Consider the following 18,577-nt stretch of genomic DNA (forward strand, 5'->3'; position numbering starts at 1 on the left):
AATTTTTTATTTTATTTTTAAAAAGTTTAACAAAAAAAAAATAATTTAATTTTCCAGTGTGATGTTGTTGGGTTGGGGCCATGTAGTTGAACTTGGTTCATCTTCTTCCCAATTCCCAATCCCAAATCCAAATCGCAGATCAAACCTCAAAATCCCACATTTCCATCAATCTTCAATCCCCTCTACAAATTCTCGATCTATGATCTCAATTACAGTAATCTGAAACAAATCTAAGAAGAAGATGTATATGGCATATGGATGGCCTCAGGTCATTCCTCTAGACCAAGGACTGTCTCCTTCTGAGCACAAGGTTGTTTATTTCAAACTCATCAATCGTTTGTTGTTAATTGTTTCCCCTACTCACTTTGAACTTTGGAGCTCTTCCCAGGTACTTGGATTCGATCCGTTCCTTTTTTTGTTTAAAAGGTTGGATTTTTAGGATAATTCTGATATGGGTTTGGGTTTAATTGATGTGGGTCATTGGAATTTTGTATCTTTATTCAATTGTAGGAGTTTTTGTATAATTTTTAAAAAAAAAATATGAACTTGATTTTGATAATGAGTTGAGTTTTTGTAATGTATTTGAATTTTGTGGAAAATGTTAAAGTGGGTTATATAGGGGTGGATTTGATGTAATGTGGATATAGTTTGGGCTTAACAGTGTATTTTGATTTTTGTGTCGGTTGATTCAGCATAGAGTGAGATTGGGGAAGTACAAGAGAGATTCAGATTCATTGCAGAGAGAAGGAGAAAACTTGCAGGCTGTGTGGAGTCCTGATGCTAAATTAATTGCTATTCTTGTAAGTGTCCTGCTGTCTGATTAACAATGCAGTTCAACTTTTTCCCTAATATCATTAGGGAAATGCTAACAAGTGCCTTTAAGGCAGTGGTTTAGAAGTTTAAAGTGGAAATTGTATATTGGAAATTGTGCATTCAAGACATTAAAATAACAAAAATACCTTTTTATCCATAAAATTTATCAATTATTTATATTTTTGAATCCTTAACAAGTGCCCTAATAATAACAAGGGCACTTGTTAGCGTAACCCTTATAATATGCTTGTGAGTTTTATGTTTGATTACCTGTTTTTTTGGTTTAAAAAATGGAATATGAGGTTTTTAGATGTTTGCATATATGAAATACTATTACTCATGTTTGCAAGATGCACATTACGCCATTCAATTGACATTTACTACCTCCGATCCTTATTATAAGAAACAATTGACTTTTTAGGTTCATCGTGTAAGTAATGTATCTAGTCTATATTTATAACGAAATACATTAATTATTCAATGAATCTAAAAAGTCAATTGTTTCTTGTAATAAGGACCAGAAGGGGTAGATGTTTTTTTTTATTTATTCAAATCAATATACCAATTTTCATTTTTAGTCCCTCTAAAAATTTTCTTCAAACAATGGTCCTCCAAATGTTTTCTGTCAGCAAATTCGGCCGACGCTGTTAAATACAGGACACATCGCACTGTATTGCAGGACTAAAACCGAAAGATGATATATTTATAGGAAACAAAAACTTATGTTAAAATAAGTTTTTGGTCCCTATACATATACCATCTTTCATTTTTAGTTCCTCTGTTCAGTATCACGTTTAACTTACTTTAACAACAAGGACCAAATTTGCTGATGGAAAACATTTGGGGGACCATTATTTGAAGAGGTTTTTCAGACTAAAAACGAAAAATGATATATTCATAGGGACCAAAAATTTATTCAAGCCAACTTTTTATTTCAATATTTTCTAGCTTTATCACAATATTTGTTTATTATCTCTAAGATATTCTACCTTCAATTTCGTTTCAGATCTTTATTTTGTTCATGTTGCAATTAACTAATTCCTTGAAGTTAATGTAGTATTTTAAGTATCTTGTGTTATATTCCTAATTCACCTGCATTCTCTATTTGCAGACATCTTCTTTCTATCTTCACATTTTCAAGGTCCAATTTTTGGATAAAAAAATATACATTGGTGGGAAACAACCTTCTGCTTTGTGCCTAGCTACCATATCTCTTCTTCTTTCTGAGCAAGTTCCTTTTGCAGAAAAGGATTTGTCAGTGTAGGTTTCCTGCTAGTATTGATTTTATAACTTCCCTTGTCTATGTGAATAGTACAATTGAACAAAACTGCTATTAGTATGGATTGTGGAATATGAGTTGGAATTTGAAGTCCTATATTGGAATAATATTTTGGATTTATAAGTATGGTATATACAAGATAGCATATTTTCCATTTGATGAAAGATTTATTGATTTTTTGGTTTCTGTCATCAATCAACCATCCTAGCTTTTATACGAAGACATATAATGTTTTTATGTTATATATCTCCAACATGCCCCCTCATGCAAGTGTCCTTTGAGCTCAAATGAAAGGTTTTATTAGAGGAATGAGGGTGGAAAGGATTGAACTCTTAGTCACTTGCTCATAGAGGCTTTGATAAAATGTTATGAATCAACTACCCAAAAATTGCAAGAGCTTCAACTTTCCTCCGCAAATCTGAAACCTTATCTCCCAAAGGAAATTCAGGAGATTGTACCAAGTTCATAAAATCTTGAACCTTTGTTCCTGAGACCAAACCTTTGGCTTCAAGACTTATCTGCACACCTTCATTAATTAAGTCTGCAATTAGTTCAAATTCTTTCTCACCAACTCCTCTTGTTGTCATTGCTGGTGAGCCGATATGAATGACCCCAGGAACTAGGGCACTCTTGTCACCTTTTGTAATAATTATCACATGTCAACAATAATCACAAAGAATAAGCAAAAATGCCAAGCCTACCTTGTGCTGATATGCAACTTTTTATTAGAGGAACCAGTGTGGAAAGGATTGAACTCTTAGTCACTCGCTCATAAGGCTTTCATAAAATGTTATGAATCAACTACCCAAAAACTTAAACTATGAAGTGAAAAAAAAGCTTATTTTATATCAATTTTCATAAATTTTGTTTCCACGATGCTACTTATCTCCAAGATTTCTGATGTAGAATTGTAGAAAATGCGAATAGAAGTAGAGGAGTTTGGTATTTTATAAATCAAAAGTCGAAGAAAATAGATATATTATATAAGCTCTGAAGATTATGTTCCTTAGAAAAGTCTGCACTCTGCATCCATTTGAGTTATGCGCCAAGATGCCAATGTTTTACAACATGTTATTGGTATTTATCATAATATGCGACATTAATTATAGTGACAATTTAGTGTCTACATGTTTCTTTTAACTCATTGGCATTCTTTTAAGAGATATGTAATTCATCAAACTGTCATTCCCCAATAAGTGTCAAATTTTTCCTGTATATAATAATCAATAGTTGAAAGCATTTTCTATGTGATCTTGACACTACTCTTTGCACAACTCTTTTGTCAGGAGCAATATTGTTTGTGATAACAAACATATGCTGCTTGGACTTTCCGATGGAACTTTGTACAGTATGTCTTGGAAGGGGGAGGTAATTTAAATATAGAACGGTCAACAATTTTGGCCATTGCATCCTAGTTTAGCTTATTTTTTATGGTCAATTGATCACTGATTTACCGAAAATATTCTACTCAGTTTTCATCTTTCTTTTTTGTTTCGATGTATAACAATATTACTACCATTTTATGATCTCCTGCACAGTTCTATGGAGCTTTTCAATTCGAATCACATCCTCCTGCTAGCTTTGACGATTCTCAATTACCACATCCATTAGAGAATGGTCTTTCTCCTAAAGGCCTCCCAAAGGTTCCTACGCTCAATCACATTCTTCCCAGAAATTCTGAAATCAAGCATCTAGAACTCTGCCTTTCACTGAGGTTGCTATTTGTCTTGTACTCTGATGGGCAACTTGTGTCATGTTCCATTAGTAAGAAAGGGTTAAAGCAAGTTGACTGTATTAAAGCAGAAAAGAGATTGGCTTGTGGAGATGCTGTATGCGCTTCAGCAGCTCTTGAGCAGGAAATTCTTGCCGTCGGTACCAGAAGAGGAACAGTGGAGTTGTATGATTTGGCTGAATCAACATCGCTTATTCGCACAGTTTCTTTGTATGACTGGGGGTAAGTTTTATTGAATAATAAATATGCATCTAGCTAATCGGTGTCGAGTTGAAGAATTTTGTCATTTACTTCAAGTTTCAATGCTCAAATTCTCCAGCTGATTGTGTGTCAATACTCTGACTTAATATCGTCTCACCGTTTCTTCAATCTCAATGGCGTCTCCTTTATATTTATTTGTTAGTTTTGGAAGTCTTTCATCGCAACTTAGCTACTCAAGAAAGAGCAGAACGCTAAAAGTTTTTCCAGCATCATTCATCGTAATAAAATTACATTTCTCTTCTGTCTAGTGAATCCATGCAATTTCAGTGTCAGATGTAACTGTAGTCATAAACTTTCTCCATCTTATCAGTATGTTGGGAATTTTTTTCAATGTTATGTAGATGGACTTTGGTTCTATGTCATGAAGTATGCTACTTTTTGCAGATTTTCGATGGATGACACTGGCCCTGTTAGTTGCATTGCATGGACACCTGATAATTCTGCTTTTGCCGTTGGGTGGAAGTTAAGGGGGCTTACAGTTTGGTCTGTTTCTGGGTGTCGCTTGATGTCAACAATCCGTCAAATAGGTTTAAGTTCTGTATCTTCTCCAATTGCTAAGCCAAACCATGATTGTAAGTATGAGCCATTAATGGGTGGCACCTCACTGATGCAATGGGATGAACATGGATATAGACTTTATGCTATTGAGGAGAGATCTTCAGAGAGAATTATTTCATTCTCTTTTGGAAAATGCTGTCTTAGCAGAGGTGTTTCTGGCACTACATACACCCGACAAGTGATTTATGGCGAAGACAGGTTGCTCATCGTGCAGTCGGAAGAGATTGACGAGCTTAAAATGCTGCATCTTAAGCTTCCAGTTATGTGTTTGATTGCCAAACTTTTAACATGTAGTCTTAAATGAATGAACATCACTTCTAAAATTTTAAAATTTCCACAGGTTTCTTATATTTCCCAAAACTGGCCTGTTCAATATGTGGCAGCTAGTCAGGATGGAATGTACTTGGCGGTTGCTGGTCTTCATGGTTTGATATTGTATGATATACGAATGAAAAGATGGAGAGTCTTTGGAGATGTTACCCAGGAACAAAAGATTCAGTGTAAGGGCTTGCTATGGCTGGGAAAGATTGTCGTTGTCTGCAACTATATTGATTCTTCCAACACGTGAGATACTTTTATTTGCTTACGTATTTCATGTGGTTGGTTCTTGCAAATTATATTGTTTGTCAAAAATAATTTTTTTAGCTGATTGTTGTTTAACAATGTACATGCCTGGAAAAGCCTGATTTAAAGGATGTTCAGTTTTTTACCCACTTAATTTGCTTTTCAAAGTCTAGGTCTGATTGAACTTAAAACTATAATTTTTGCAACATTAACTGTATCATTCTGCAACATACGAAACATTTTATTCTACATTCAATGGTCTCTTATGTCTCCTTATTTATCTCAGGTATGAATTGCTCTTTTACCCAAGATATCACCTTGATCAAAGCTCATTGCTCTGTCGAAAACCATTGTTTGCGAAACCAATTGTGATGGATGTGTACCAAGATTATATACTTGTTACGTATAGACCATTTGATGTCCATATATTCCATGTGAAATTATTTGGTGAATTAACTCCTTCAGGAAATCCTGATTTACAGGTAAATGCACACTCATAAAATTTATTTCCTCCTTTTTTGTTTTTGTTTTCAATGATACTACTATTCAACATGCTCATTTTTTGTTTTTCGAATTTTTTTCTATTAAAAATTGTTTGTTATACATTTTTAAGTGATAACATGACAAACAGCTTTCTGCAGTACGAGAACTTTCAATTATGACTGCCAAGAGCCATCCTGCTGCAATGCGATTCATTCCTGATCAACTCCCAAGAGAACTGATTTCAAAAAATTACATTTCATCTTCATCAGATTCATCAACAGCAGAACCAGCCAGGTAATGTCCTTTTGAACAGCATGTAATCTCTTTCTCCAGTTTATTTTACCACTTCTTTAATCGAAATGATCCAAGGTAAAATGTCACAATCTGTAAAATTCAGAATGCTGTATTCTTTGTATAGCATTACTTATGAAAATGATTTGTTCTAGATGTTTGATATTGAGGTCAAATGGGGAGCTTTCGCTTCTTGATTTGGATGATGGACGGGAGAGAAATCTTACTGATTCAGTTGAGCTTTTTTGGGTCACCTGTGGCCAGTCTGAGGATAAAACAAATTTAATTGAGGAAGTTTCATGGTTAGATTATGGCCATCGGGGTATGCAGGTAATTAGCTGTTAAGATCTTTCTTACTACCTTATGTACATCCTTAAATTTTGTTAGGTTTAATGACTTTTGATTCACCCTCTAGTATATTTCCTTTTTTACTTCTCTGATAGTTTTTATATGGAAGTTCATTGTTGCAGGTTTGGTATCCATCTCCAGGTCCCAATTCTTTTAAGCAGGAGGATTTCTTGCAGGTATGGATATTTATTAGGATGTTGTAGGCTGCATTGAACATAACACGACTATTTTCTAGTTCATTGTTTTAAAATTTCTTTCCCTAACATTAAATTTTGTAATTCATTCCCTCGATACTTTTTGTTAATATGTTTATAGAATCACATGAAACTGTAGGTCCTTATACTGTTGATTGGCTTCATATTGCATCATCTTACTTTTATCTGCTAGGTATATAGAAATTGTTAAAAAAAAAAGGCTATTTGAAGCAACTTCAATAAATTTACTCATTCCTTTATCCAGGAATCGGTTAATTTACTGATTTGTCCTTAATTGATTTTTCAGTTGGATCCAGAACTAGAGTTTGATCGTGAAGTATACCCTCTGGGACTTCTTCCGAATGCCGGTGTAGTTGTTGGTGTTTCCCAGAGAATGTCATTTCCATCAAGTGCAGAATTCCCATGTTTTGAGCCATCTCCTCAAGCACAAACTATACTGCACTGCCTACTGCGCCATCTTCTTCAGGTATTTATTACATTGAGTAAAATTGAAGTGGTTAGAATTGCTTGAACTCTTGATCCATATTTTATTTCTGAGGCATCGTTGATTTCTTTTTTTGCTTTTGCATTTATTGCTTAAAAAGGATATCTTGTCAGTGTGGCATATTTTTCTCTATATGGTCCAATATATTTCTATGTGTCTATTTTTTTGTATTTTTTCAAATTTTGTTTTCCTAAACCCTTAGAAAGATAATCTTTGTGATTCTTATTATTTATGTGTCTGCCAGAGGGACAAAATTGAGGAAGCTTTAAGGCTGGCAGAACTATCAGCAGAAAAACCTCATTTTTCTCATTGTCTAGAGTGGCTTCTTTTTACAGTATTTGAAGCAGATATATCCAGGTACTTAATTTGGAAACATTAATAGTTTCAGACTTTTGAGTTTAATATGTGAGTTTCAACCCATGCTTATATGCCACTACAGGCAACATTTCTGCCAAATATTATAAGGAGAATCTTTAGTTCTTACTGTATAATTTATCAAACTCTTGGCATATGATAAGTGTTGGTAGGCTGCTCTTAAAGATGGACAGTTATAAAATGAACTCGTCATCATGGGAAACCGGGTTCCCTCCTAACTTGATATGGCTTAAAATGGGGGCATTTTGGGAAAATATTAGGAGAAATTCTTCTCCATAAAAACGTTTAGTTTAAGGGGCAGAGAGGCCTGCCTTAGGTGGTGACATAAAGCCAACTATTTGGACAAAAGGGTCGTGAGTTTCAGCAAACAGTTTGAAGAATAAAGAGAAGACAAAGTAGTTGGTTTACACAGAATAGTTTATTGGTTTGTTAGAGGGGATTCGTCAAATAAATGAATAGGGAGAAGTAAGGAGTACGGGATTCTAAAACACGGTATTACTTTGATGCTAAGGCAATTTGGTAGTTGGCTATAGTTTCTTGTGATTTTCCTTTGATTGAGCATGAGTGTAAAAATTTCTTGATACAAAACATAGCTGCCAATTGGTTTTTCTTTTGATTGGTTATTTTCATGCCAACTATTCCAGGCCAAATGTAAACAAGAACCAGGTTTCAGTTCTTAAATATGCAAAAACTCTTTTGGAGAAGACCTGTGATCTTATCCGAAATTTTCCAGAGTACCTAGATGTTGTTGTCAGTGTTGCAAGAAAAACAGATGGTCGTCATTGGGCAGATTTGTTCTCTGCTGCTGGAAGATCAACAGAGTATGTCTTTCAAACATCTATGCTCTTCATTTTGATTTCATCGTTGATTAATATTGGGTATGTGCTAAAATCTTTCAAATTATGGAATCCCTTAGAAAAATCCTTGATGGACGAACTTGGTAATACCATTTGGCATTGTGCTAGATGCCAATTTTGTATGGCTTGCAAGAATATCACAATAATGTTGCAACATTTCATTTATTAAATTTCTACCTTTGTTCAACTAAATGCTTCATATTTTTTTCATGCTTCTGGATGTTAGGTAGCTTAAATAAACAAATCAAAATGAACGAGACATATTTTCTCGTGTGAAATTTAGCTTAAAGAAACAAAGAAAAGAATCATACAATGAATAAAAGTTTTACCTTTTATTTTGAACATGATTGCTATGCCGTTTTTCCCCTGCAAAGTCATCTGACTTTTGTTGCCTTTTTGGCTTGTTAACACTCGATACAAATTCCTTAAAAAAAAAAAATTGATACAAATTACATTTTTTTTTTCATTGCTGTATTTTAATGTGTGAATGATTCATTTTTGGCTTCTATATAGATTGTTTGAGGAATGTTTTCAACGTAGATGGTACCGCACTGCAGCTTGCTATATACTTGTAAGAGTCACCTGCCTTTCTCAATATATTTCTTTATCTGTAGAAAGTAGAAAGATTATCATTCTGAATGCCAAATAGTGGGTAGAATCTAAATATAGATATACTCACATGATCAATTTCATTTCATCTCCAATGTAACAGGTAATTGCCAAACTTGAGGGTCCTGCTGTGAGCCAGTACTGTGCTTTACGGTTATTACAGGTTTGGGCTTCGCTGCTTTAATCATTTTATTTAATTTTATTTCCTTATTTTAAGCTCAAGTCACATCAATGATGTGAATTATCGAACTTATGCAGGCAACACTCGTTGATTCATTATACGAGCTTGCTGGGGAGCTGGTAATTTCTTGAAACGCTATCAGATTATTCACTTTAGCTGGTCAAGTAATAATATATCATACAAGAGATTATGACCTCTTGCATAAATATTTTGTTTTGGGTCCTCAGGTGAGGTTCTTACTAAGATCTGGTAGGGAGTATGACCAAGCATCATCAGCCGATTCAGATAAACTGTCTCCTCGATTTTTAGGCTATTTTCTTTTTCGTTCTGCTGAGCGAAAGCAAGCATTGGATAAAAGGTTCATGTACAATTTAGTGAATTTTTTTTCTCTTTTCCTAGCATCAAAGTTACCAAATCATACTAACAAATATTTTTCTTTGGAGCAGCACCTCATTCAAGGAACAAAGTGCTCATGTCACCTCAGTTAAGAATATTTTAGAAAACCATGCTAGTTACTTGATGGCTGGGAAAGAGCTCTCCAAGCTTGTTGCATTTGTAAAAGGCACTCAGTTTGATTTAGTGGTAAGAAGATCTTGCTGATTGACTTGTTCTAATCCCCTTAAAATAATTTTCCTTCATTTTGAAGTTTGTAAATCGTTCAATGATAACCAATCACAGGAATACCTACAACGTGAAAGGTATGGAAGTGCTCGGCTGGAGAATTTTGCTTCCGGGCTCGAACTAATAAGCCAAAAGGTTTGAGATTTTAACATTTTGAAATCAAAACTTATTTTCTGATTGTTCCTGTTCCCTGTGCTTCATTTCATTGGTCTTAAATTTCATCGGCCCAATAATATATTGCTTTCCCTGTACTTCCTTAGTATTTTATTTACTGAAGTCTTAATTCTTTGCTCTGTGGTGATACTAAGCTACTTATAAAAGTATAACCTAATAAATGCGATCAGACTTATGCTCTAAGTGCTCTCATGTGATATAGGAGGATACTTTATCCTCCTGATATTCCCTTTTTTGAAAACATTGTAAGAAAAAAAATCTCATCAAAATCGAAATATACTACAATTCTACAAATTATCTTCAGGATCTTAGATGCAAGAACACTGATCATTTACTGCTGTAGCCTATCTTAAATACTGCAATGATGCACTCTTTGCTCATCTGGCAGAAGCTTGTGTAGATTTATCATAAATTTTTTCCTTAGACCTATTTCTTCGCTCTGTTAATGAATACTGTTGTGTGTTATCAGCTTCAAATGGAAACATTACAGAGCCGATTGGATGCGGACTTTCTCCTGGCTCATATGTGCTCTGTCAAATTTAAGGAATGGATAGTTGTCCTGGCTACTCTCTTGAGACGTTCCGAGGTATGTTTAGGTTCATTGTGTACTAGACATTGACACCGAGATATGAAATTATGGTGACAGGATAGTATAGTATCAACAGTAGTGTTAAGATTTTAGAAAAAAGATGGAAAGGAGAGAATGAGATTACGGAAACTTCTTAATTAAAATAAATTTATGGTTGACTCACAAAAAAAGTCTTTATAATCTATAAACTTATGTGTATCAAGAAGTTAAAAAAGAGTTTATTAAAAGATTGAGATACAAAAGCTAATTTAATTTATACAAGAAGCTATTGTTTAAAAAATTCATAGTTACTGCAAGATTGTTTTAGTATTTTATTTTTCGGAAGTGTTTGTTGAGAAGTTAATCACAACGGACTTTTAGATTTTTCAGCGAATAGGTTGTGCTTACTGTTTAGACTTTGTTGCTGGAAATATGTCGCAATATCCCTAATAACTTTTTTCTCTCCTTCTCCTTCTCCTTTTGAAGAGATGACTAAACGCGTCAAAGGGATATACTTTTACATATATTCATCACTTATGGGTCTTTTGCTATTTTGTGAAAGGGTTCACTTTGATGATTAGCGTATTCTTTTGTTGATCTTCTACAGGTCCTTTTTGACTTATTCCGCCATGATTTTCGGTTATGGAAAGCCTACAGCAGCACCCTGCAGGTATAACTATCTTAGTTTTTATGATGTATATGATAGTAACTATCTTAGTTTTTATGATGTATATGATAGTAACTGCAGAATGTATACTTAATGAACAAAATTGTGCTTCCTGCTGGTTTTTCTGTGCACTACAGTCACACCCAGCATTCATTGAATATCAAGATTTATTGGAAGACCTGGAAGATAAACTTTCATCTGTTGCAAATGAGGAAGAAAAATGAAAGCAATCATAGATTTCACATCTGTACTGTGGTCCTCATCGGTTTCCTGCTAAAGTAGTTTGCTTGGGAGGCTTCTAACCTCGGCCGACATCATAGTTCGATGAATCATACCACACTGAAAGGACTATGCATCCTTTCCCTTGGATTTGATCTTGCGGGGACCAGAAAATAATGTTGATGTGCTGGTTAAATTAAGATGATATTTGCATCACCATTTTTGTGGTTTTCTATTCCATTGAATTCGCACCGGAATAGTACTTGTAGATAGAGGTTAGAAATATCTGTAGGAAGGCTTGTTCATGTATGAGGATTTCACTATTCTTTTTACTTTTAAATTATCCACACTTTGTAACATGCAATTTTTGTACAAGCATGAACATATCCATCTGTATATATATTGGTTATATGCTCTTGATCAGTTCAACATTATTTAAGAGTGGATTTTAATTATGCACTTGATTTTTTCTCCCTTGAGAATGCCAAAGATTTTTCCATGTTTCATGTCTACCATTTTTTTACGAGTTTAGACATTGTACTTTCCAACATACACAGTCTATCTTATTGAGATGAGATTTATGTGGATTTCACCAAATCATGAGACCCTATTCCCTATTTATAGGACTAACTTTCAAAGTGATGAAATCGATATGAATCCCGTTCAATAGGATTTCACACAATCACGAGACCGTATATTCCCTATTTATAGTATATAAAATAGTATTATTTGATATCGATAAAAGAAAGGGATGAATCCGCATTGTTTATCGAATTTGTACACTTTTACTAAGTAATAACTTCATGTATAATGTAAATAATTGTCACATTGGGATGTTGAGTGATGTGATATTTTTTTTGGGGGGTTTTAATGTGATATTATCTATACATGCATTTTAAATTTCAAGGCAACTTGAAAATGTTTTTTTTTTTATCCAATAGTGAAAACTAATTTGCGCATGATGCAATATTTGTCTCGCTTATACGCTGTATAATTGATCTAAATATACTACTTGTGTCAAACAAAAAAGTGTAAACATAGTGCTAAGTCAGCAAACTAGCTTCCACTCTCCTTCTCTGGTAGGCCATACTTGTAAAGTGGTCTTTGTTTATCTTATTCTATGTTAAATATACTTCATCTTTCTCCTCACTCCTTTCTTTCTCACTAGAATCTACCATTCGACCTTCCACTTAATTTCTTTTCCAACAAAGCCAACATTTTCTTTAAAAGCTTGTATTCACTGCCAATAAACTTGTATAACACACAGCTTTTGCTACAAGACATAGAATAACTCAGCACAATACGAGCTACAAAGTTGTAGCAATTGTTGAACAAATGGAAGCCTCTTCTTCTTCTTCTTGCAGATCAAGTTCAACCACAAGTTTATGCACCTACCATGTCTTTTTGAGTTTTCGAGGAGAAGATACACGCAAAGGATTCACCGATCATTTATGTGCTGCCCTTGAAAGAAAAGGGATCACAACTTTTAAAGATGACAAAGACCTTGAGAGAGGGCAAGTCATTTCAGAAAAGCTAATCAATGCAATAAAAGATTCTATGTTTGCCATCACTATTCTCTCACCAGACTATGCTTCTTCCACTTGGTGTTTGGATGAGCTTCAAATGATCATGGAGTGCAGCAGCAAAAACAACCTGCATGTTTTGCCAGTCTTCTATGGTGTGGATCCATCTGATGTAAGGCATCAAAGAGGATGCTTTGAGGAAGCTTTCAGAAAACATCAAGAGAAATTCGGTCAACACAGTGACAGGGTTGATAGATGGAGAGATGCTTTCACACAAGTTGCCAGTTACTCTGGATGGGACTCCAAGGGCCAGTAAGTTAGCTACCTCTTCAATAGATATATTTGTATGAGTTTAACTGTGTTAAAAATTCAAAATCAGACTCATGTGCTTGAGTTTACCTTGTAATTATCTGAAGGGGTATGTTAAACATACAAAATCATTTCCATAATTTCATTTTATTTGCTTATGATTTGGTTGTTTGTTGGCCTCTTCTTTCCTTCTGTCTCAACAGGCATGAGGCGTCACTAGTCGAAAACATTGCTCAACACATACATAGAAAGTTGGTTCCTAAATTGCCATCTTGTACAGAGAACCTTGTTGGGATTGTTTCAAAGGTGGAGGAAGTAAACAAGTTCTTAGGTATGGGGTTGAATGACGTTCGCTTTATAGGCATATGGGGTATGGGTGGCATAGGCAAGTCAACTATTGCTAGAGCGGTCTATGAAACAATCCGATGTGAATTTGAACTTACTTGCTTTCTAGAAAATGTTAGAGAGATATCTGAGACAAATGGTTTAGTTCACTTACAAAGACAACTTCTTTCTCATCTGAGTATAAGTAGGAATGATTTTCATGATTTGTATGATGGGAAAAAAACAATACAAAACTCTTTATGCAGAAAAAAGGTTCTACTTGTTCTTGATGATGTGAATGAACTAAACCAGTTGGAGAATTTGGTTGGGAAACAAGATTGGTTTGGTCCGGGAAGTAGAGTAATAATCACAACAAGAGACAAGCACTTGCTAATGACACATGGAGTACATAAAACCTATAAAACTGGAATGTTATGCAAACATGATGCCCTTGTTCTCTTTTGTTTGAAAGCCTTTAAAGGAGATAAACCACAAGAAGGGTATTTGGACTTATCCAAAGAAGTGGTGGACTATTGTGGTGGTCTTCCATTGGCACTTGAGGTGTTAGGTTCCTATCTGTATGGAAGAAATATTGATGTTTGGCATAGTGCTGTTAAAAAATTAAGAAGTTTTCCCCACCCTAGAGTCCAAGATAACCTGAAAATAAGTTATGATAGTTTAGATACCATGGAGAAGGATATTTTTCTAGATATTGCTTGTTTCTTTAAGGGAATGAAGGGAGATAAAGTTATAGATATATTAGAAAGTTGTGGCTATTTCCCTCAAATTGGAATTCAAATTTTGATTGAAAGATCATTGATAACTCTAGATTCTGTGAATAATAAATTGGGAATGCATGATTTGCTTCAAGAAATGGGCAGGGATATTGTATTTCAGGAATCTCCAAATGATCCTTGTAGACGTAGCAGGTTGTGGTCTCAAGAGGACATTGATCGCGTCTTGACAAAAAACAAGGTACTAGTAGGAGCTAATATTTCTGCAACTGTCGGATAATTGGTTTTATATGAAATAACTAGCAAGTATAGATTAACTGATATGCACTGTTAGTGTAAATATCTCTTACAATGTCAATTAATAACAAATAATTTGATGAGATTTTAAGGTAGTTAGGACAAAAGTAATCGTTTATAATCATCATTGATTACCATTTTGTTTGCTTAAGTTTGTGTTTTCCTTGATTCTATAAGATCATGTATTTGTTATTATGGTTTTGTAGGGAACTGAAGCAATTAACAGTATTGATATGAAATTACTTCAACCATATGAAGCACATTGGAACACTGAAGCATTCTCAAAGACAAGTCAGCTAAAATTTCTCAGTTTATGTGAGATGCAACTTCCTCTTGGCCTCAGTTGCCTTCCTAGTTCATTAAAAGTTCTTCACTGGAGAGGGTGTCCTTTAAAAACTCTCCCTATAACAACTCAACTTGATGAACTTGTTGACATTACATTATCTCATAGCAAAATTGAACAACTCTGGCAAGGAGTAAAGGTAATAGACTCTTTGACCAAGAACTCTATTAAAGCTTACCATTATGACATTTGATGCTGATAACTTGTTCACATTTTTACAACTTTGAGCAGTTTATGGAAAAGATGAAGTACTTGAATTTGGCTTTTTCCAAGAACCTAAAGAGATTGCCTGATTTTTCTGGTGTTCCAAATCTTGAAAAATTGATTCTTGAAGGCTGTGAAGGCCTAATTGAGGTTCATCCATCCCTTGCACACCACAAGAAAGTTGTTCTGGTGAATTTGAAAGACTGCAAAAGTCTTAAATCTCTTTCAGGGAAGTTGGAGATGAGTTCCCTGAAGAAGTTAATTCTTTCAGGCAGCAGTAAATTTAAATTCCTTCCAGAGTTTGGGGAAAAAATGGAAAATTTATCAATGCTTGCTTTAGAAGGAACAGATATAAGAAAACTGCCCTTATCACTTGGAAGACTAGTCGGACTTACTAATTTGAACTTAAAGGACTGCAAAAGCCTGGTTTGTCTTCCAGATACCATTCATGGATTGAATTCCCTCATAACTCTGGACATTTCAGGATGCTCAAAACTTTGTAGACTGCCAGATGGTTTAAAGGAAATCAAGTGTTTGGAGGAACTCCATGCCAATGATACTGCTATTGATGAACTACCTTCCTCCATTTTTTATCTAGATAGTCTTAAAGTTTTATCATTTGCTGGTTGCCAAGGGCCATCGACAACGTCAATGAACTGGTTTCTTCCCTTCAATTTGATGTTTGGGAGTCAACCAGCTTCCAATGGATTCAGATTACCAAGTTCTGTCATGGGATTACCTTCTTTGGAATATTTAAACCTAAGTTATTGTAATCTTTCTGAAGAATCATTCCCGAATTATTTTCACCACCTATCATCTTTGAAGTCTTTGGATCTGACTGGTAACAATTTTGTTATCATACCAAGTAGCATTTCTAAACTTTCAAGGCTTAGATTTCTTTGTCTAAATTGGTGCCAAAAGCTTCAATTGTTGCCAGAGCTTCCATTAACCATGACACAGTTGAATGCAAGCAATTGTGATTCACTGGACACTATGAAATTTAATCCAGCAAAGCTATGCAGTCTCTTTGCATCACCTAGAAAACTGTCCTACGTTCAAGAACTTTACAAGAGATTTGAGGTATGTATCTCCTCATTATCTGTAACTGTGTAAAAATTCTTGAAGTACTTTGATGGTGATACATTAAGCCATTCAATGCATAATAAATAGGACACAAATAGAATATGATATCTAAGATTAAGGGCCTATTCCGATTGACTTATTCGTGCTTCTTTACCGGCATAAGCAGTTGTGAGACTGTTTCGGAGAACTTATGGAATTATTTGTGCTTCTCTACCGACATAACACTTGTGAGACTGTTTCGGAGAACTTATGGAAACAGCTTATGACATGTCCATAACCTCTCCATGATAGCATATGAAAACAACTTTTAAGTTGTATGAAAAGTTCTTGACTTTATTTCATCTTTTGTCATAAAAATAGCTTATACATAAGCATTTATATGATAAACGCTTAATTAAACTGTTTAGTCAAACAAGGCTTAACTTTGTAATAATAATGTGTATTATGCATTACTCTCATAGTATATAAGCATTTCGTGTGTTAGTTTACTTGAGGATGGCTATGACATAATCTCTCATAGTTGTATGAAAAGTTTCACAATTATGTGTAGCACAATGATACAAATAGAATATGAGCTGTAAGATTAACTTTGTAGTAAAAGTTTCACAATTATGTGTTGCAGGATCGTTGTCTCCCCACAACAAGATTTGACATGCTTATCCCAGGGGATGAAATTCCATCTTGGTTTGTTCCTCAAAGATCCGTTTCCTGGGCAAAAGTACATATCCCTAATAATTTCCCTCAAGATGAATGGGTAGGATTTGCATTGTGTTTCCTATTAGTGAGTTATGCTGACCCACCTGAATTGTGTAAGCATGAGATTGATTGTTATTTGTTTGCATCTAATGGTAAGAAGTTAATCACCACCAGGAGTTTACCTCCTATGGACCCATGTTATCCTCATCTTTATATTCTCTACATGTCCATCGATGAATTTCGCGATGAAATTCTCAAAGATGATTACTGGAGTGAGAGTGGCATTGAATTTGTATTGAAATGTTACTGCTGTCAATCATTGCAAGTAGTGAGTTGTGGTTCCCGTTTGGTTTGTAAGCAAGATGTTGAAGATTGGAGCAAAATGAGTCATTTCAACGAGAGTTGAAGATATTTGCAGATCATATAGTTGGTACTTGTCAATAACATCATTCCTTGAGATGCAAGTAACATGATATTACAAATTGGACCATCAAGATGCTGCACATGCATCTTGAAACAGTATCAGATGCAGAAGAAATCTTAAATATTAGAAAGTTTGAAACCTGTTTTAGTGGTCTTTGTTTAAAGAAGATGGTAAAGAGTCCAAGATAATCAGCAACTTGATGTGGTTTAAATTTGAACTTGATTTATATGATAACGATTAATTAGTTCTGACTGACTCATGTAATATTTCATCTATATTTAGGTAAAATTGAAACGAACACTTTATTTTTCCTGTCTTTGATGTCGTCAATGGCATATCTTATAGTCTAAATTCTATACACCATTTTCTTTTGACTATTGTCTGGAATATTTTATTATTTGATTATATTCCAATGTACTTATGGAGACAAATATCTTTATAATAATTATCCTCTAAAAAAAAATCTTTATAATAATTATATTTCAAATTGAATAATAATTAATTAAATAATATTTGATTAATTGATATTGGCTTAATACGAGTGAAAATCAGCACGGCTCATTAAAAGAATAATAGGAAACCCTAATTGACCACAGTATAAAAGAAAGACTATGGTCTTCAATATATCAGATTGACAATTTTTTTTTTTAAGGAATACCAGACTGACAATATTATTGCCTCTTTCCTTCAAAAAAAATAAAATTATGGCAACTTCTCCCTCTTCTCATCTGAAGAGTGCAATTGCAATACGAGTTTAGGTTGAAGAAGAACCATAAGAGCAGCTGCTAACTGTTTTAGATCGTTGCTTGTAGGGAGGCTACCATCAAAGGTTATTCCTAATACCTAATTCCTAGTATAGTTTATATGCATGCTCATCTGTTTATTCTGCTCTAAACTATAATTATGATTTTAATCTGTATAGAGCATGTCATTGATGAATTATGAAATTAATTCCAACAGTACTAGCTCTCATGAATGCATCAACTAGTGATTATGACCTAGTTTTTTGTTTTGTTTAGGCAAATAGTATTAGTTATCAAGTAAACTAGTGCTTATTTTAATTTGTAGCATCTGAATTTTGGACGTCATGGTTAAAATTGCTGTCACGTCTGTCAAGTCATCGATTGAGCTGTTCATTAGGACCTAAATATTGTTGAATAACCTACATTAGTATTGAAAAATTGTCTGAATTTAAATAATTTTATATATACATTTAAAACACATTAATTTGTGACTTCCAATTTCTAAACAGATATACTAAATGTGACTTCCAACTACCGAGGAAGAATAAAAATTCATAGTTTCTGATAGGCAAATATAAATTCATTTTATGGAATATTA

At 34.2% G+C, this 18,577-nt stretch overlaps 2 protein-coding genes across 2 annotated transcripts; both read left to right on the top strand.

Moving 5' to 3' along the window:
* Positions 1-53: 53 nt before the first annotated feature.
* LOC11439404 (guanine nucleotide exchange factor subunit RIC1) lies at positions 54-11,758 on the top strand. The gene is made up of 23 exons (XM_003623957.4): positions 54-388; positions 693-800; positions 1,925-2,073; positions 3,379-3,460; positions 3,631-4,046; positions 4,470-4,902; positions 4,984-5,207; positions 5,494-5,689; positions 5,839-5,984; positions 6,137-6,311; positions 6,452-6,505; positions 6,831-7,010; positions 7,273-7,385; positions 8,048-8,224; positions 8,774-8,831; positions 8,973-9,032; positions 9,128-9,169; positions 9,278-9,408; positions 9,497-9,632; positions 9,729-9,806; positions 10,315-10,431; positions 11,021-11,083; positions 11,218-11,758. Exons 1-23 carry the CDS (start codon positions 242-244, stop codon positions 11,302-11,304), a joined length of 3,372 nt encoding a protein of 1,123 aa, XP_003624005.2. The 5' UTR covers positions 54-241; the 3' UTR covers positions 11,305-11,758.
* Positions 11,759-12,385: 627 nt separating this feature from the next.
* On the top strand, positions 12,386-17,613 carry LOC11438430 (TMV resistance protein N). Its single transcript, XM_003623958.4, has 5 exons — positions 12,386-13,134; positions 13,335-14,430; positions 14,693-14,968; positions 15,061-16,113; positions 16,739-17,613. Exons 1-5 carry the CDS (start codon positions 12,635-12,637, stop codon positions 17,216-17,218), a joined length of 3,405 nt encoding a protein of 1,134 aa, XP_003624006.1. The 5' UTR covers positions 12,386-12,634; the 3' UTR covers positions 17,219-17,613.
* Positions 17,614-18,577: the final 964 nt, after the last annotated feature.

Source organism: Medicago truncatula, chromosome 7 (genome assembly GCF_003473485.1).
Source record: "Medicago truncatula cultivar Jemalong A17 chromosome 7, MtrunA17r5.0-ANR, whole genome shotgun sequence".
Lineage (NCBI taxonomy): Eukaryota > Viridiplantae > Streptophyta > Magnoliopsida > Fabales > Fabaceae > Medicago > Medicago truncatula.